This window comes from Megalopta genalis, chromosome 7, assembly GCF_051020955.1.
Source record: "Megalopta genalis isolate 19385.01 chromosome 7, iyMegGena1_principal, whole genome shotgun sequence".
Taxonomy (NCBI): domain Eukaryota; kingdom Metazoa; phylum Arthropoda; class Insecta; order Hymenoptera; family Halictidae; genus Megalopta; species Megalopta genalis.
This window is the reverse complement of record NC_135019.1, coordinates 11,294,284-11,314,800: the sequence shown is the minus strand read 5'-3', so window position 1 is coordinate 11,314,800 and position 20,517 is coordinate 11,294,284. Positions and strand designations below refer to the sequence as shown.

At 42.1% G+C, this 20,517-nt stretch overlaps 1 protein-coding gene across 1 annotated transcript; it reads left to right on the top strand.

Annotated features, from left to right (window-relative positions):
- The first annotated feature begins 789 nt into the window (after positions 1 to 789).
- On the top strand, positions 790 to 19,255 carry LOC117229200 (integrin beta-PS). The gene is made up of 15 exons (XM_076523379.1): positions 790 to 1,382; positions 2,838 to 3,054; positions 3,131 to 3,353; positions 4,252 to 4,330; positions 5,028 to 5,198; positions 5,291 to 5,389; positions 6,846 to 7,010; positions 7,322 to 7,480; positions 9,179 to 9,310; positions 9,405 to 9,704; positions 11,664 to 11,885; positions 13,710 to 13,826; positions 13,906 to 14,098; positions 16,268 to 16,407; positions 16,472 to 19,255. Exons 1-15 carry the CDS (start codon positions 1,233 to 1,235, stop codon positions 16,538 to 16,540), a joined length of 2,436 nt encoding a protein of 811 aa, XP_076379494.1. The 5' UTR covers positions 790 to 1,232; the 3' UTR covers positions 16,541 to 19,255.
- The last annotated feature ends 1,262 nt before the right edge of the window (positions 19,256 to 20,517 follow it).

Below are 20,517 nucleotides of genomic sequence, written 5' to 3'. Positions count from 1 at the left end.
CCGCGTCGCTACGCGAATTGGCGATATTTTTATATTTTGGAGGTAACGGAATTGATAACGATGCAATTTTCATGAGACTTTGAACACATATGGATGCAGAAAACATTTTTTGAACATTTTTGTATGCTCAGAATATTTGTTTAAACCGAACATTGCAAGATTTCACCAAATATTTTGTACGTACATTTTTCAAAGGGGACCGACTTAATTGAAGTGTTGCTTATAAGATCCTAATTAGTCATAGTAATGGCAATATGTAATATGCAGTCGATGAGCGTCATGACTGTGATCACTTTGAGACTAGAATGTACGAATAGAAGCAAAAAAAAAATCGACATCTACCGATTGTCGTTACTGAAAGATTCTTCAATCTCTTTTTTACTATCTTTTTAATATCTCGGACTCCCACTTATAACTTGGCTGCGGATTTCGTGCGTTTATGGCACATATCAGTGAATGAAATAGAAAATTGCGAAGATCTAATAAGAATTTAATAATTTTATTACGCTACTTTCAATTTATCAAAATTACTAAAAGAAACGACTTATTTTTATTTCATTTCTGTTTCTTACAATCGGCTTCGAAAATGTTTATTTCCCATAAATTTTCGCGATTTACTTATACCTAAACAATTCTGTTACTCGTTATCGGAGTAAAAGAAGCTGCAATTATTCCGTCAGCGAGCAATGTCCAGTGAAATTTGATGAAATTTCATGGTGTCAATGACGTATCCGCCGCTTTATCATCCAGCCGTTTCCGCGGAATCTCTCAGTATTCGCTCGCATCTCACCGTCGTTATTCATCGTCCGCCACATTTTTCTCTCCCGGCGAATGCTGGACAGGCGATTCGCCGCGCTACCTAATCGATTCAAGTTGCACCGAATTTCATAGCAACGAGTGAGATCGAACTGCTCGCGAACCGACGTCCGAGAAAACCGGGCGGAATTAGAACCGAAATTGTATTCTCAGGTAGGATCGGTCCGACAGATAGGACGGAACGGTGAAAATGTAAACGACGTGTTTGGGAATCAATGGTGTCGGACACCAGATATCACCCGAATGATTTCACCAGTGATCGACGGATCACTTTGAACGGAAGATTGTTCCGCAATGACGTGTCTGTCGGTTTATCTCGGTCCCGTTTCCGCGCGATGCCGCAATATCCTTCCGTGGCGTCCAGTTTGCCACACCTCGCTTGTCCATAAGTAAATTAGTGCCAGCAACGAAGAACAATGACTTCTTGGAAGCTCCTGTTTTTCCTCTGGATTCAACTTCTACCGTTCATCTCGTCCGAGTACAAGGACGCGGAGAGCCAGTGCGCCTCTCAACGAACCTGCACCAGCTGTCTGCGGACCCCGCAATGCGTCTGGTGCTCCAACACGGTGATTATTCTATTTATAATGTTAGGTGTCTGGGAAAAAGTGCGTGGCATTTCGTTAGTAAAATTCAACTGGATTTCTTATATTGTGAAAACGAATTTATTTAAACCAAATATGCTCCGTTATTATCGACAATGTTTCGCCATTTTTCGGGTAGAATCATGATACCATCGGTGAAGAACATCTGTGGTTTCTGGTTAAAAAACTGAATCAAGTGGTTTTCGCAGGCTTCTTTTGAAGCCAGTTTAATCCCATCGAGAGAGTTCTGCAGAGATCGGAACAAGTGATAGTCAGAGGGTGCTATGTCTGGACTATACTGTGGGTGCATCAAAATTTTCCAACCAATCTCTCGCAATTTCTTACGGGTCGTCAAAGAAATGTGTGGTCTGGCGTTGTCGCGATGGAAGACAACACCTTTCCTATTATGCAATTCGGACCGTTTTTTTTTCAATTGCGTGGCGTAATCTCTCCAGTTGTTCACAGTAGAGTGGAGAATTAATCGTCCGACCAACTGGAAGTACCTCATGGTGGGCGATTCCCTTCCAGTCCCACCACATACACAGCATCACCTTTTTTAGCGTGAATCCTGGTTTCGCGAACGTTTGTGACGGTTCATCATCTTTTGTCCACGATCTTTGACGCTTCCGATTGTCGTACGTGATCCATTTTTCATCACCGGTTATGACACATTTCAGAAATGACTCGATTTCATTACGTTTCAGCAGCGCGTCGCAGATGTTGATTCGATTCATCATGTTTTCCGCGCTCAACTCACGAGGAACCCAAACATCCAGCTTCTGTTCGTATCCAGCTTTCTGTAAATGGTTCAAAACAGTTTTGTGGCCAATGCCTAGTTCCATACCAATATCGACACTGCTAATATGCTTATCTTGCTGGACTTTTTCAACAATTTCATTAGCTTTTTCGGTAACTGGACGACCAGAGCGTGACTCATCTTCCATCGGAACGAAAGCGAGCGAACCATTTCCGCGCAGCTGATTTTGATAATGTACCTTCACCGTACGCAGCACAAATTTGTTCACAAGCCTTCGCGGCGTTCTTCCCTTCGTCGTAATAATATTGTAAAATATGGCAAAATTTCTCATTATTTCTCTCCACTTTCAAACGCCAACAACTTTCCAAGTACTGCGCCACCACGATGTTTATACGCTCAAAATTACGTTCAATGTGTCACCTTTAAATGAAGCGTTTAGTGGTATTGTTGCAATAAGTTGTTCGTGAGTTATTAACAATTGACGACATCTATCGGGAAAACGCCACGAACTTTTTCCCAGACCCGATACATTTTGTAAGACACTGTGCGCGTTAATCATCTGCCCGAAGCGAGCACGTTGGCCGAAGTTCGTTAAAATTTGATACGAGTCGCATCGAAGCCTGGCAAGAGCCGACAAAATTGTTCGGTTCGCAGAGGGTCACGGGTTAAATTGTCAATTTCAGGAGTCATCCGAGAACCACAACGCTGGTTTGGTGCGCTGCATCACCAGGGCAAAGTATCATAAGGAACGCGACAACTGGTGTCCGAAATCTCACGTGATCAACGAACAGAACTATTTAACTACGCTCGAGAATCGATCGCTGTCTGCTGCTAAAGGCAGCGTCCCCGTCCAAATTCAGCCGCAGAGGGTTAAGCTGAGACTTCGACGAGGAACGTATCGTTTTTACATCCTGATAGGTCTATTTTTCTTTCGAACAGAACGGTGGACCGTTATAATCGATCGTGATCCTTGCAGGCGAGGAATACCGCTTAACTCTCAATTACAGTCTAGCAGAGGACTATCCGGTTGATTTGTACTATATCATGGATCTGTCGTACACCATGGAAAGCTACAAGGATCAGTTGTCACAAATCGGGCAGGACATAGCCGACGCAATGCGAAAGCTCACCTCCAATTTTCGTCTGGGATTCGGCAGTTTCGTCGACAAAGTTGTGCTGCCTATGACCAATCCCAAACAGTATGTTCCATGTTCTATCGAGCGTGTCTTCGATGCTAGAATCTTCGTAAAATCGACTTCCTTTCGATTCCATCGAAGCTTTCGTTAAAATTGAACAACCTAACTTCGATCACCGAAATCAGATAAGATAGAAATAATCTACCGAAACCGATGTACAGTAAATTCTCCCTAATCGACGCTCAACTTGTACGCAAAAATAAATAATTTGGGAAGAGGAGGTACGATTATTCGAACCTTGCGGCTTGCTTTTATAGTTATCGATTATCAACGATTATAACAACAAACCGCACGACTCGAACAATCGGATCTCCTCTTTCCGAATTGTCTATTTTTGTGCACATTTCGAACGTCAATCACTGTATTATATGTGCCCGAAATTACTACGAATTTCGCTATTCGGTGTTTCCACTGTTAACCCTTTCGCTACTACGGGCCACTATAGTGGCCCTCCATAAGATGTCACTGAGGTACTACGGGCCACTATAGTGGCCTTTCGTATGATGCCACTGAGGTACTACGGGCCACTATAGTGGCCTTTCATAAGATGCCACTGAGGTACTATGGGCCACTATAGTGGCCTTCCATAAGATGCATTATATTGCATAATGTTATTTCCTCTCATACTGTAAATTAAAGAGCGCATGCTAAGACGTTATAAATACCCTGGAATACCCTTTATTTATAAATACCCTTTGGAGAGAAATTTTTTCGTACGAAAACATTCAAGCAGCTTGGGTTCTCCGCCGCGGTACTCCCGTTGACGATCGGCGTCGCGTAGCGTGCAGCGATGTCGCGGCGCTCCGTTCAGCGGAAGTACCGCGGTGGAGAACCCGCCCGTAGCGAAAGGGTTAAGAAGCACAGCCAAACACGTTTGTTAACGAGCTTTCAATTTCCACAGCGTGCTACGTAAAACGGACGCCTACCCTTACGGTTACAGGAATCAGATGCCGTTGACCGACGACATATACTCCTTCAAAGTAAACATTTCAGTGTTGTTTGTGTTACAGTAAATTCTCTCAAATCGTCCTTCAGCTTTAAAACAAACAAGTAGACAATTTCGGATTAGGAGATACCATTATTCCAGCCTTCCGATTCATTTTCATGATTGCCGATTTTTGCTCGAATAATCGTGTCTCTTCCTCCGAAATTGTCGGTACAATAAATTCTCCCTAATTGTCTGATCTCCCTTCGGTTTGTAAACAAAGTGGACAGTTTGGAAAGAGTTGGTACGATTATTCGAGCCTCGCGGCTCGTTTTTACAGTCACCCCGATTGTCAACAACTATAATAATCGTATCTCCTCTCCCCGGATTGTCCATTTTTGTTTGTAGAGTATTTATACTGTATTTGTTTAGAAGCTGGTGGAAAATTTCAGGGGCCTTACTGTATTTAACACGTTCCGTGCCGAGCTTTTTTTACTCGAATCTTCACACTTTGGTATTTTACTAAAACTTGATGTATTACGTGCAATTATTAATTCTCGTACACATAACAACGTAACAAAAACTTATCAACGTCCATTCTTGCGGTGGAAATTGATTCTTCGGTTCTAAATTTCTTGTAAACAATTTGTTCAGTTCACTAAGTAAACATGCAAGCGTTTACCATCGATGGTACACGTGGCACGGAACGTGTTAATTGCAACGTACGAATAGTGATCGACGGTTTTTCGTAGGACAAAGTGCAACGGGCAGTGATATCCGGTAATCTGGACGGGCCCGAAGGCGGCATGGACGCAATCATGCAGGCTGTAGTTTGCACCAAGGAAATCGGATGGCGGCGACAGGCCAGACATCTTATCGTGTTCTCGACAGACGCGACGTCCCATATCGCCGGAGACGGTAGAGTACGTTTCCTAGAAGCGTATTTGCTTGAGGAAATCATATTTGAATACAGTCTATTGTCGTTCCACTGAATGACTCGGTGATGTTTACTCAGCTCGCCGGTATCATCGAGCCGAACGATTGCAAGTGCCACTTGGACGAGCATGGAAACTACACGTACTCGCTCTTGCAGGATTACCCTTCTATAGCTCAGGTATACAGATCTTTTAACCCTTAGCGCTCCACGCGTTTCTCGAGTACCACCAGAACTCCGGCACATTTTTCGAGCAAAGCGTCTGAGATAAAGGAAGTCTTATTTTCAGCGGAAAAGATTGCACGTCCTTGTGAAAGCGTTTGATTTTATTCATTTCATGTTGCCAAGTATAAAAATGGGCAAAAGATGTTTTAATCGCAATGGTATCCACTTAACATTGTGCGAGGTCGGTGCATCGACATCGTGAATTGTGACCGAAATTTCCAAGCAGCAAATGCATCCTCATAGAAATGGGTAAATTTACTGTTAATGATATTCTTCACAATTCTTAAATAAATATATCCCTCGTGTTCTTTGACGCGATTTATTATAAAATTAGCATCGCGAATCGTCCGTTGAATTCTGTTTGGATACGGAATTATTGAAACAAAAATATCTTTTGCACGAGTTTGCCGGAATTTTTTTATCGTTAATCTTCGCTGGAATCGGCTCGATTAATAATTAAATTAAATTAAAAATTAGTAAATATTCCTCAGATGTTCTAAGATAAAGTTGAACAGCGTTTTTCTGAAAAGTATCACTACCAGCAACTCCGACTCATTTTTGGAGCAAAGCGCCTGAGATAAAGGAAGTCTTATTTTTAGCAGAAAAGATTACACGTCCTTGCGAAAGCGTTTGATTTTATTCATTTCATGTTGCCAAGTATAAAAATGGGCAAAAGATGTTTTAATCGCAATGGTATCCACTTAACATTGTGCGAGGTCGGTGCATCGACATCGTGAATTGTGACCGAAATTTCCAAGCAGCAAATGCATCCTCATAGAAATGGGTAAATTGACTGTTAATGATATTCTTCACAATTCTTAAATAAATATATCCCTCGTGTTCTTTGACGCGATTTATTATAAAATTAGCATTGCGAATCGTCCGTTGAATTCTGTTTGGATACGGAATTATTGAAACAAAAATATCTTTTGCGCGAGTTTGCCGGAATTTTTTTATCGTTAATCTTCACTGGAATCGGCTCGATTAATAATTAAATTCAATTAAAAATTAGTAAATATTCCTCAGATGTTCTAAGATAAAGTTGAACAGCGTTTTTCTGAAAAGTATCACTACCAGCAACTCCGACTCATTTTTGGAGCAAAGCGCCTGGGATAAAGGAAGTCTTATTTCGAGCGGAAAAGATTACACGTCCTTGCGAAAGCGTTTGATTTTATTCATTTCATGTTGCCAAGTATAAAAATAGGCAAGAAATGTTTTAATCGTAATGGTACACACGCTAAGCACGTTTTCACTACAAATAACAATTGCCAACGTCGACAAAAACATAGCATCTTCGGTGTAATCATGCTAAAAACATAGCGGAGCCAACGGAGCGCTAAGGGTTAATAATCAATTTTGCGACAAGTCAGCATTGATTTCGATCATCGTAAATTCCCGCAATCGCGAACAGATCAACAAGATGGCACGCGAGCACAACGTCAACATTATCTTCGCGATCACAGACAACATGTACGAGTCTTACAAGGCTCTCAGCGGTCGTATCGCTGGTTCTTCCATAGACATCATGCACAAGAACTCGAATAATCTGGTGACGATCATCAGCAGCGAATACGAGGTAGAAACGATTGTTGACGCGTTGTTTTGTAAGTTGTGGTACAGTAATGTCTCTCTAATTGACGCTCAGATTGACCACAAAAATGAACAATTTTGGAAGAGAAGATACGATTGTACGAGCTTTGCGGCTCGTTTTTTATGGTTAACGATTGTCAACAACTATAAAAACGAGCTGCAAGGCTCGAATAATCGTATCTCCTCTTCCCAAATTGTCCATTTTGCTGCACAATCTGAGCGTCAATTAGGGAGACATTACTGTAATCACAAGTGTTTGAGAATCGAATTTTACAGGACCGATGATTCTTGTTTTAGAAACTGGTGCAGTCCGTGTCGCTTACGGACGATGCGCCGAAGATGATCGACCTCAAGTATTTCTCCCGATGCTTGGACAGAAATAAAGAACTGCAGGAACGACGGGAATGCGGAGGTTTGCGAGTGGGGAACATTGTTTCGTTCGAACTAGCGTTTAAGGTACGTTGATCGAGACGGGATCGGTAATATTTTCAGTTGGTCACGGAATTTTCTTCCTGAGAGAAGGGAGAGAGTTTAACGGCTGAACAATATTCTAAGGAGACAGAAATGTCCGGGTCACTTTGTTTTTATAGGTGTCCCATAATTATGTTGACAGCCGAAGGCGGTGATTCCTGAGTTCATTTAAAGTAACTTTTTCCTTGGCGAAAATTCAATCCGCGGCTTTGTTTTCGAGTTATTAACGAAAAACGCTGACCAATGAGAGGCGAGATCAGCTTGCGCGAGGCGGCCGAGCCGATAAGTGGAACTGCGCTTTGACCGCTCATTGGCTGGACCGCCTCGTGCCAGCCGCGCAAACCTTTCACTGGTCCCTGTATCTCGTTAGTAACTCGTAAACAAAGCCACGGATTGCATTTTCACTAAGAAAAAAGTTACTAAAAATGATCTCAAGAATCGCCCCTTTCCGGGCGTCAATATAATTATGGGACATCCTGTATATTATGCAAAGAAAGATTATTTATTATTGAAAATAACGAGAACACTTGAATCATGCCACTTTTGTCGTAAAGTGTAATATGAAATCCGGCAAGAATCATCTGTTCCTGAAAATATTCAAATAGCGCCACTACGCGCAGTGGCGAAACGTTCAAACCGGTGGACGATCTTACCGACAAAGTGAAAGTACATTGCGAAATATACAGTGGCTCCATTCGATGTGTTTGTCTCTTGTTATCGGTACGTCCGCAGCCGGTAATTTCTCTAGCAGTGTCATCGTGTTGCCGCTACCTCCGGTGGCGCTGATACGACATTTTAAACAGAATCGATAAGCTTCGCCATCTAGCGGACAGAGCTAATACTAAATCGTTCAGTTTGAGCGTTTTACCACTGCGACTAACGTCGCTATATCGATATCTTCTGGAACAGATGATTCGTGCCGTTTATAACACGGTCTCTTATGAGAAAAGCGGCAAGAATCATCTGTCCACGATATTTGCAACAATAAATAAACTTCTGTTGCATGAAATGGATGCAACGAATTCCTCGGAACATTTCCGTGCCCTAAAATAATTTTGTTGCTCTGTCATTTGCCATATTTTACCCTATTCTCCATCTATAAATTCTTGCTGCAATTATGGTTTTTAGCTGAAACCTTCGTCGATGTTTGACGTTTCGTTCCAAAACGACAATGAACAAGCAAAAATGATTATTAATTCTCTTCTTTATAGAATTAAATAATTTTAAAAAATATTTATATAAAATTTTGGATAATTGTATGATTTGAATGAAAATTTATTTTAATTTTATAAAAGTTGGGGGTAATTTTATAGAATTAAATAATTTTAAAAAATATTTATATAAAATTTTGGATAATTGTATAATTTGAATGAAAATTTATTCTAATTTTATAAAAGTTAGGGGTAATTTTATAGAATTAAATAATTTTAAAAAATATTTATATAAAATTTTGGATAATTGTATAATTTGAATGAGTATCTATTTAAATTTTATAAAAATCAGTGGTGACTTTATAGAATTGTATGATTTTCAAAAATACTTGTATAAAATTTTGGATAATTGTATAATTTGAATGAATATCTATTCAAATTTCATAAAAATCAGTGGTGACTTTATAGAATTGAATGATTTTCAAAAATATTTATACAAAATTTCTATTCTAAAAATGCTACATTGTTACAGGCGGTCGAGTGCCCAACGGATGCCAGCGAATGGCAGCAGACCATGTATATAAGGCCCGGGGGCATAAACGAGAGCCTGAGGATCGACTTGACCATCGCGTGCGACTGTCCCTGCGCACAACCGGGACATCCGGTGAGAAAATTACCTGTTCGCTAATCCGTCATTCTCGCACAAATTTTCTACGTCGAAATTCTCCGAGTCTCTGACGCAACCAACGAAAACGCAGGGGTACGAGCCAGCCTCGGCGGACTGCGGAGGGAACGGTACCTTGATCTGCGGCGTTTGCGACTGCGACGACGGCTTCCATGGGACAACCTGCGAGTGCGGGGGAAACGACGTCGACATGAATACCGAAGCCGACTTGTTGAAGTGCAAGCCTAACAACGACACCGCCGATATCTGTAGCGGCAACGGAGTTTGCAAGTGCGGCGTATGCGATTGCACGCGGCGGCCCGATCCGAAGCAATTTTTCTATGGAACATACTGCGAGTGCAACAACTTCTCCTGCAACCGCAGTGGAGGATTGGTGCGTACGTTTCTTCGATCCTCGATATCAAATAGCACGGTGTAAAAAGGAGAGGTGGTGATCGACTACGTTTTTGCTCTTGTGATCTTAAGGTTGTGGTTGTTTCCATTGATTCTGCTTTATTGTTAAAAGAGCGACTTATCACCAAAATTATAAAACGATTCGTAAATCGTTAAGTGTCTGTGTCCCATTGGTTACATGTGTTACGAGTCGAGGGCCAGGCAGTTTGGGTGGCCGGAGTTTATTTCGACACGGGTGGCTACCTTCAAAGGGGTTAGGATGAGGTGTTTGGAGAAATTGGTGTTGGGGTGCCTCGTAACTTTGTTAGAAAAAAGAAATAAAGATATACCTCGAGCAGTTAACACGTTCCGTGCCACGTGTACCATCGATGGTACACGCTTGCATGTTTACTTAGTGAACTGAACAAATTGTTTACAAGAAATTTAGAACCGAAGAATCAATTTCCACCGCAAGAATGGGCGTTGATAAGTTTTTGTTACGTTGTTATGTGTACGAGAATTAATAATTGCACGTAATACATCAAGTTTTAGTAAAATATCAAAGTGTGAAGATTCGAGTAAAAAAAGCTCGGCACGGAACGTGTTAAGGTATATCTTGGTGGGTTTTACCAACCACTGGTTCGAAACAGGAGATGGAAATGATCGAACTAGAAACCAAAGAGAACTGGTCAAAACTAATTTATTACGCGTTAAGTTTTAACAATTGTAAGTGAATGTTCGCGAACTCTAACGCGCTCTCAGTTTTTCGCACTGAACCGGCGGGGGCTTCTGACTCTAGGTTGTTACCTCGTAGATTGGTCGAAAGAGAATTGAACTCGATCCCAAATTCCGGTCGCGTTTGAGTCCTTTATACACTGAGATTTTTGTGAAAAAATGGTAGTGTGGGTGTTGCTATGTGGTCCGATTCCAGAACGTTCGTCGTCGTACCCCCTCGGAGGTACTCGACTCACGATATACAAATGCACCCCCGGCTCGCTAGCGCCAGCCTGGCGTACGCCTTCAGGAAGAAATATACAAAATACGTGGGAAGATTTTCCGTACGTTACACATGTAAACAAATATATGCGTGGTATGCATTCTAAGACTGGTATATACGTATACAGTAATGTCTCTCTAATCGACGCTCAGATTGTCCACAAAAATGGACAATTTTGGAAGAGGAGATACGAGCCTTGCGGCTCGTTTTTTTATGGTTATCGATTGTCAACAACTATAAAAACGAGCTGCAAGGCTCGAAAAATCGTATTTCCACTTCCCAAATTATCCATTTTAGTGGACAATCTGAGCGTCAGCAAGGGAGACATTACTGTACTGGCCGGACCAATACTACAGTAATGCCTCCCTTACTGACGCTCAGCTTGAAAACAAAAATGGACAATTTGAGAAGAGGAGATACAATTATTCGAGCCTTGTGGCTCTTTTGTTATGGTTATCGATTGTCAACAACTATAAAAACGAGCTGCAAGGGGCTCGAATAATCGTATCTCCTCTTCCCAAATTGTCCATTTTCGCGGGCAATCTGAGCGTCAATTAGAGAGACATTACTGTATTGCGGAAAAACGGGATTCATTTCTCCCAATGAGCGTACAAAATGCATAGATGGGACACATACGTCACGATAGACTCCAAAGGGATAAATCGTCTGAATTTCCACTGTAAGAAGCGAACGAGAATTGTACCTCATCTCGCACGGGAAACCTAACGGAGTTCGACCGCTTTCCGAGGCAGAGTCTGCCACGCAACGAGCAAACCTAATCCATCAGGGTTGCAGGAAAGCTCGCCTCTCCTGGAGCCGTTTATCCGTTGCTTGTATAATCCTGCCCTTTATGGAAACCTGCAGGACGTCCGCGTCGGAGCGGACGCCGCGCCGCGGCGGATAAATTGCACGCGTCCGCGCGCGGATTCTATTATTCCATCTGTCGTCGCGCTTGTGTTTAAGATTTGCGGCGGACGTGGCGAGTGCGAATGCGGTACTTGCAATTGCGATGCCGGATGGGGCGGCGAAACCTGCAACTGCTGGCAGTCGAACAGCACATGCTTCCCCCGCGGTACCGAGATGGCGGAGATGTGCAGCGGACGAGGTCACTGCGTCTGCGGTAAATGCCATTGCCAGGAGAAGGACAACATCCGGTACTCGGGAGAGTATTGCGAGGAGTGTCCGGTTCGTAGTCCTTTTGTCTTTCGTCCGTTATCGTCGCAATGTTCTGCCGACGCTGCGGTTCAAACGCGTTCGACGACGGAACGCGTTCCTCCGAGTTCACGTTAAACGCAAAGAAGATTGCTGGGAGTTTGTCCGAGTGTTTGACGGAATGATTTGCTCAGATTTGAGAATTAATCATTGCTAGACCGCGGGCTTTATGCAATTAGAGCAAAAACGAGTAGATCAGGAAACAGGAAACAAGTTTTAAATAACTTAAAAATATTATCGTGTTCCTTTCGACTTATTGAAATTGTTAAAAAAAGGTAATGAACATTTCTGTGGTGTCTATATCTTGCAATAAACGCAGGCAATTTTTATTGTGCATAAAAATTCGCAGTCTAGTTATTATGCTAATCTATTGTATTTTCCTAGTTTGATAGATAGACGTCGGATTTTATGCATTTAGAGCAAAAATGAGTAGATCAGGAAACAGAAAACACGTTTAAAGCACTTAAAAATAATATCGCGTTCCTTACAACATATTGAAATTGCTAAAAAAAAGCAGTAATAAACATTTCTGTGGTTTTTATAGCTTGCAATATTATTTATGCAATTATTATTTTGCATGAAAATTCGCAGTCTAGTTATCACGCTAAGCTAATTGTATCTTCCTAGTTTGATAGATAGACGTCGGATTTTATGCATTTAGAGCAAAAACGAGTAGATCAGGAAACAGAAAACACGTTTAAAGCACTTAAAAATAATATCGCGTTCCTTACAACATATTGAAATTGCTAAAAAAAAGCAGTAATAAACATTTCTGTGGTTTTTATAGCTTGCAATATTATTTATGCAATTATTATTTTGCATGAAAATTCGCAGTCTAGTTATCACGCTAAGCTAATTGTATCTTCCTAGTTTGATAGATAGACGGCGGATTTTATGTATTTATGGTAAAAACAAAGATGCGACGTACAAATTAATTAATGATTTTGGAAGAGTTTAAGAATACTGCTACATTACGTTCGATGTATTAAAACGTCATTAAATGAAGGGACACATTCTCGCCTAACTTCTGTCGTTCACAGTCGACGTAGAAACATTTTATTTTGCATGAAGATCCGCGGTCCATTGATTAAGATCCGCGAAACGTAGAAACGTCGACAAAGCAATTAACGTGACGCGACAGTCGAAGTATCAACCATAGGGTGAATTCGCAAAATGTAATTCAATGGTTCAACAACCGAATCAATTTAGTTAACGAACTAAGAAGATACAATAGATCAGCGTAATAATTAGAAAGCGGATTTTTGATGTAAAATAAAAATCGTCTGCGTTTATTGCAAGATACAGAAGCTGCAGAATGTAGAAAATGTTTATTACACTTTTTGTAACAATTTCAATACAGGAACACGATATTATTTTAAAATTCTTTATAGTTTCCTGTTTTGTATTTGATCTACAGTAATGTCTCCCTTATTGACGCTTAGATAGCGCACAAAAATGGACAATTTGGGAAGAGGAGATACGATTAAATTGAGTCTTGCGCCTCGTTTTATAGTTACGAATTATCAACAACTATGCAAAACGAGATCTAAGGCTCGAATAATCGTGTCTCCTCTTCCCAAATTGTCCATTTTCGTGCACAATTTCGGCGTCAATTAGAGAGACATTACTGTATTCGTTTTTGCCCCCACTGGATTGCGAATTTGTGCACGAGCTTCGAGCGACCTTCCTAATGGATCAGATCATCATCGTGCATTACGAACAGATCACAAATAGATTAGACAGTGGTACTATCGGTTTTCCGTGATACTTATCGGTTGATCGTGGACGCGATTCCAGACGTGTCCAGGACAGCTGTGCGAGGAGCTGAAGAACTGCGTGGAGTGCACAGCGTACAACAGCGGTCCTTACGCGGAGAATGGACTATGCGAAACTTGTCCCCACGAGATCGACATCGTAAGAGACTTTAAAAATTATTTGTGAAACGCCGTGTAAGGTTGCCGCGAGTTTCTTAAACGTTTAAAATGGCGCACAGGCGGACGTCGTCGAGGAGGACTCCGTCCAAGATTTGCAAACCGTGTCTACAGTCTGCCGTACTCCAGGTGACGCGGGATGCACCTTCATCTTCAAGTATCATCAGCATAGACAGGGTTCCGGAGGCGACATTAAGGTATTCAATATCGTCGCCCAGAGGGAGAGGCAGTGTCCCGAGCCACTTGACATTTTTGGTGAGAGAGTGTAACGATTATATATTCGAAGATTATTTTCGAACAATTGGAACAGGGAATTGTTCTCCAAGAGATGTCTCTGCTAATTAATTAAAGGGTCTTGAATTGCTTTGAAGATTTAGGGGGCTTCTTCTAGGGGGCTAGGCTTTAGTCAGTGTTGCTTTAGTCAGCTTTTCATTTCCTCTGTTCCTAGAAGCCTTTAACTCGAGATTTACGGAACCCGTAAAAAATGACGGGTCACTAATTTCTTAATTTACGATCATTCATATCGTAAAGATACATTTATGAGTTATTCATATTTATTTATTCAATTTATATGTCACTTACGGCAAATGTTACAATAACGTTTGTTAAAAATCAGAATAATCGTCTTATCGTTACTTTTATAAACTAATATAAAGCAGCTGTTTTTCGTGCTCCGTAAACCTAGTGTTAAAGAAGGAGAAATAGCTGTGCACGATCAATCGTTTTTAACACTGGAACTACCCTAAACGCGACTAAAGTATATTATTTTACAACAATGCCAAGACTGGATTCATTGAAACTATGTATAATTTATATTATAGCGTATACTTCAATAAAGAAGTGTATCTAAAAATTTCTCCTAGAAATATTTTTATAACATCAGGAATTGTAAACGAAAAGACCAGAAACCAGTCATTTCGACTGGTTCGATAGTTTAAGTATTAAAAAGACAGAAGTAATTCGGAATCCTTAATTGTCTTTACAAGAATTTGCGCAATTTCAATCACGAAAGTGATTGATACCAAGAGAAATAAAGAGAAACAGATCAACATCCCTTCTTGTCTTAAGAAAAGAAGGAAGATTATTTCTTCGAGTGAAACAATTTTAACACAAAGGAATAATATTAACCCTTTGCACTCGAAGCCATATTAACTGTAAATTTAAATTAACTCTTTTGACTTACGGTATTTCCATTTTAGCGACAAAGTGCATTTTATGCATACGAAATTGAGTCTTGTGACTCATACAACAGTTAGACTTTTAACAATTCTTTATACCTAAGCTTTGATATTATAAAAATTCTCTTGGAACGTAGTGTAACAATTTTAGTGGTGCCTCAGAGTCGCCACTCGAGTGCAAAGGGTTAATTATTTCACCGAACTGGTGATAACTCAAAAAATGACAATTGCGTTCTATCTCCTCTGTTATCGAAGCCTTCGAAACGAGTTTGACACTCGTCTGTGCAATCGTCGCGAATTTCCACCTTCTCAATCACTTTTCTCCAAAAAATACGGTCTCACAATTACAGTGCCTTAATCGGTAAAAAATTTCCTCTTCTTTTCCCGAGCTGTTCAACATCATTGCCACCCATTAATACGTCATAACATACCTAAGCTTTGATATTATAAAAATTCTCTTGGAACGTAGTGTAACAATTTTAGTGGTGCCTCAGAGTCGCCACCCGAGTGCAAAGGGTTAATTATTTCACCGAACTGGTGATAACTCAAAAAATGACAATTGCGTTCTATCTCCTCTGTTATCGAAGCCTTCGAAACGAGTTTGACACTCGTCTGTGCAATCGTCGCGAATTTCCACCTTTTCAATCACTTTTCTCCAAAAAATACGGTCTCACAATTACAGTGCCTTAATCGGTAAAAAATTTCCTCTTCTTTTCCCGAGCTGTTCAACATCATTGCCACCCATTAATACGTCATAACATACCTAAGCTTTGATATTATAAAAATTCTCTTGGAACGTAGTGTAACAATTTTAGTGGTGCCTCAGAGTCGCCACCCGAGTGCAAAGGGTTAATTATTTCACCGAACTGGTGATAACTCAAAAAATGACAATTGCGTTCTATCCCCTCTGTTATCGAAGCCTTCGAAACGAGTTTGACACTCGTCTGTGCAATCGTCGCGAATTTCCACCTTTTCAATCACTTTTCTCCAAAAAAATACGGTTTCACAATTACAGTGCCTTAATCGGTAAAAAATTTCCTCTTCTTTTCCCGAACTGTTCAACATCATTGCCACCTATTAATACGTCATAACATACCTAAGCTTTGATATTATAAAAATTCTCTTGGAACGTAGTGTAACAATTTTAGTGGTGCCTCAGAGTCGCCACTCGAATGCAAAGGGTTAACATAAGCAGTTCAACGTTTAATCTAATAGCTCTGATCAACCTTGTGACCGTTTTCCGCAGGCGTTGCTGTCGGATTGGTGGCCGGCACGGTGTTCCTCGGCCTCCTGATCCTGCTGATCTGGAGGGTGGTAACGACCATATACGATAAACGAGAGTTCGCGAAATTCGAGCGGGAGAGAGCTCTGGCCAAGTGGAACAGGGTAATGTATCTATTTACTAGATCTCTTCTTCGTCGAGTTGTTTCAATTAACACGTAGATTCTAGGAGGACAACCCGTTGTACAGACAAGCCACGTCGACCTTCATGAACCCCGCGTACCACGGAGAACAGTAAGACGAAACGAAGGCTGGTAGCGGAATTAAGTTCTCCGATGGAGAACTTCGATCTCGATGCATCGCATCTCCACATCCTGGGAGGAAACGGTCTCGTTGCGTTCGAAGGGAACGCGACGCGGCAGGTAGCGCCGCGGAAGGCGCGCGAAACGAAGCGGCCGGGACGCCATGTTGCTTAATTACTGTCGGCGGGATGCTCGGCCGACAGGAATTATAGTAATGTCTCTCCAATTGACGCTCAGATTGTCCAGAAAAGTGGACAATTTGGGAAAAGGAGATACGATTGTTCGAGCCTTGCGACTCGTTTTTATAGTTACGAATTGTCAACATAATCTCCTCTTCCCAAATTGTCCATTTTGTGCAGAGCGTCAATTAGGGAGACATTACTATACGTTTCTCCGATCCTTTTCGCGACTCCTCGTTGCGCAAATTCCGCCCGCCTTTCTCGCAAACACTTTTGTTTCTGTTGCCGTTCAAAATGAGCGTCGCTGAAGCCGGCATTCTTGAACGAGAGCGTTCAAAGGTTCGAGGATGGAAACGATATAAGACTTATTTAAAGGCATCCTGTTCGCTGCGATCCTTTTCGCGACTCCTCGTTGCGCAAATTCCGCCCGCCTTTCTCGAAAACACTTTTGTTTCTGTTGCCGTTCAAAATGAGCGTCGCTGAAGCCGGCATTCTTGAACGAGAGCGTTCAAAGGTTCGAAGATATAAACGATATAAGACTTATTTAAAGGCATCCTGTCCGCTGCGTCGATCCCTCGTATTGGAACAATTCAATCCCTGAACCTTTGGAAAGTGAAGACAAGCGATGAATCTGTAGGAAAATTAAGGAGTCCATCAGCTGCAAATTATTCGATCGAGTCATAAATAACTTCCGATGCAGCTAGGTAGAATCTGTTGTTCGTATTTACCAACTACAGTAACGTCTGCCTAACTGGTGCTCAGATTTTGCACAAAAATGGACAATTTGGGAACAGGAGAGTACGATTATAACGAGCATTGCGGCTCGTTTTTATAATTGTGGAAAATTTATAACTATAAAAATAAACCGCAAGGCTCGAATAATCGCATCTCCTCTTCACAAATTGTCCATTTTTATGGACAATCTGAGCGTCAATTAGAGAGACATTACTGTACGAGGTACCGGGACGAACGGGTTTTTACGTTCACCGAATAGATAAAGGTTCGAAATAAATGAGATAAGAAAATAAGAAAATAAATACGAGAAAACAAAATAAATGTCTGATGAAGGAAACGATAGTTATTTATGGCTCGATCTGATACAGAAGTTCCGCGCAGATTATTCAAGAAGAAGAATCCGCTGTCGTTTGTACCTCGAAGATCGACATCGAGGCTCGCGTATTGCGAAAGGCATAAACCTTGTAAGAATATAATTCCGCCACCGAAGTGCGTGCGACACGACACTCGGGGTGTTAATCTTCCGATGTCTCGATACAACAGGAAGTCCGAGGAATAGGATCGCCGGGAACGAAGAGCGAGGGTGGAGAAGCCGAAGGTCGGCGCGCGATCACCCATAAATCAATTTTAAATTTGATCCGGGGATTTCGCGTGGATATAGGTCCTGGCCTCTCGGCCCGATTGTTTCGAATATCCCCTGGCCCCGTACTTTATTGCTCGCTACGCTCGGAGAAGGCAGCCTCGTAAGGAGCTCGTAAATTCGTCACCATAGTCGGCTCCTGCTACAATACCCTGCGGCGATTTGCTATATTTCCCACCAGAAACCTAAAGCTCTACTCACATTGACGATCGGTCCGCCCATACGACTTGATTACCCTGTGTCGGTGCCAACGCGATATTCACCCTCGGCTGAAGTTGTTGGCTAACCGCGACACCGACGCCTAGAACCGTAGAGCGCTAAAAATGACTGGTCTTAACCCTTTGCACTCGAAGCCAAATTATCGTAAAATTTATAATAGTTTATCTGACCAATGGTATTTCCATTTTATATAACCCAGCGCATTTTGAACACATGAAATCGAATTTTATGACTCGTGCAACGGTTACGCTTTCGACAGTTCTTTGAATATAAACAACTTTGATTAATAAAGTTATTTTGAAACGCGACGTAACAGTTTTTAAATGGCGCCTAATGCGCCTAATGCTTATTCGGCGATCTAATGCGGCTTTCGGAGTCGCCACTCGAGTACAAAGGGTTTCAATGTTCGCCCTTTCTAGACAATAAAATCGCATTTGTCGAAACATGGCACGGGGTTTGGTGCAAAATAAGCTTGAATTAACCGGTTAGCTTTTTAGTTGGCCAGTCAGTCTTCGAGTATACTCGTCGAAAACGTCTGTTTGTTCAAGAAGAATGTACAGTAAATTCTCCCTAATTTTCCTTCAACTTGTAAACGAAAATGGACAATCTGGGAAGCGTAGATGCTATTATTCGAGCCATGCATCTCGTTTGTATAATTGTCGATAACCGGCAACTATAAAAATGATAAAAATAATCCTCTTTCAAAATTGCCCATTGTTGTTTACAAGCCGAAGGAAAATTATGGAGAATTTACTGTATACTTCGATATTCTTTAGTAAATTGTACATGTTACAAAAGTGGCGCATTTAAACGAAACCCAGATAAAATCATTAGACCGTGGTTCTTATGTATTTACGGTGAAATGGAGTTGTTGTAATTTGAAACAGAGTCGAAACATTAGACGATTCTCGAAATGTCAATAAATTATTGTTAATCTATTAGCATTACTCCAGAAAGGAAGAACGTCCAATTCAGCTTCTATTTCCTGCGATCGAAGCAAACAGTTTTTATATAGCATAAAAATCCGTGCTCTAATAATTCCAGCAACTCGCACGCTTTCCAGCGAGAATGCAACGACTAACTGGTTAATGGTTGTATCCAATAACTGCCCATAAAATCATCTTTACAATCTCGGTAACTGTGAAATAAACTATCCGGGCTCCCGCCATTTTGACGGGTCTGGTTGTTCTAGCGTTAACGATTTCTCTGGGAACATTCTTCGTTTACCGACCAAACTTTCGTAATTATCTGCAGAAATAATAGCATCTTGGATTCGTCGTGACGTGGGAGAATCTCCCGGTCAAGACGAAAGCGAGAATTTGCACGAAGATTCGCCGTCGTACAGTCTCCCATCCATTCCGACGCTACAATTAGCGATAACCGAGCACTTTAAATCGATCGTTCCAATGTTCAATCGAGCTGGAACACCAGTTCCCGTTCCTAATCTCGAAGAGCAGCCGAACAAAGGGTTGAACACCGATTACTCCAACGCGTTCACCCTGCTCTGCGGCTTCGAATTTGAGCAAGCAGCGCGGGCGCTGCGTCGTTTTCCGAACGGGCGCGCCGATTCTTTCTCTTCTTTTTTTTCGCCCGTTTCGATCGTTTCGCTGACGTAACCTCGTCGGTTGCCCCCGTCATCAATCACGGCATGCTTAGCGCCTCGTAAACCTCGAAACAAGACGCCTAAGAGCCCGCCACGCCTCGCGTTCCATCGTCGCGATCGCGGCACCGACGCCTGCCCGTTCGACCAAGTTTCTGCTCTCTCCGGGAGTTTCGATATCTCCGCGCCATAATTCAGTGCATCCTGTTCGGGACCGCGTCGCGAAGACAATGGGTCGGGGCCACATTTCAAAAGGCTGCTACAAATTGCGCAGGTAGTCGATCCGCGGGCCCGGGATCGTTCGCTGTTTTGTTGTCGGGGTTCGAACCGGATCAACGATCTCGCGGAGCTGAGCGGAGCTGAGCGGTGCTGAGCGGAGCGGAGCTGACCAAGCGGGCCCCGTAGTCGGGCCTTAAGGATGGCGGTGGCGGGAGGGAGGCGGACGAGAGAATAGCGGAGCCGGCCGCTCCGCATACTAAATCACCGCCGCACGTCCGTTTCTTTACATTGCGCAGATTTTATTGATTATTTTACGGCCAGGAACATTGTAAATCTCTTCATCCTGTATCGGCGCGGCGGCCCCCTCCCCGCCGCGGTCGG

Excerpts from the sequence above, each read along its gene's own strand:
- LOC117229200 (XM_076523379.1), top strand. The coding sequence starts at position 1,233 with ATGACTTCTTGGAAGCTCCTGTTTTTCCTCTGGATTCAACTTCTACCG. Across the intron at positions 4,331-5,027 it reads ACGACATATACTCCTTCAAA|GACAAAGTGCAACGGGCAGT; the intron begins GTAAACATTTCA and ends GGTTTTTCGTAG. Across the intron at positions 7,011-7,321 it reads TCATCAGCAGCGAATACGAG|AAACTGGTGCAGTCCGTGTC; the intron begins GTAGAAACGATT and ends TTCTTGTTTTAG.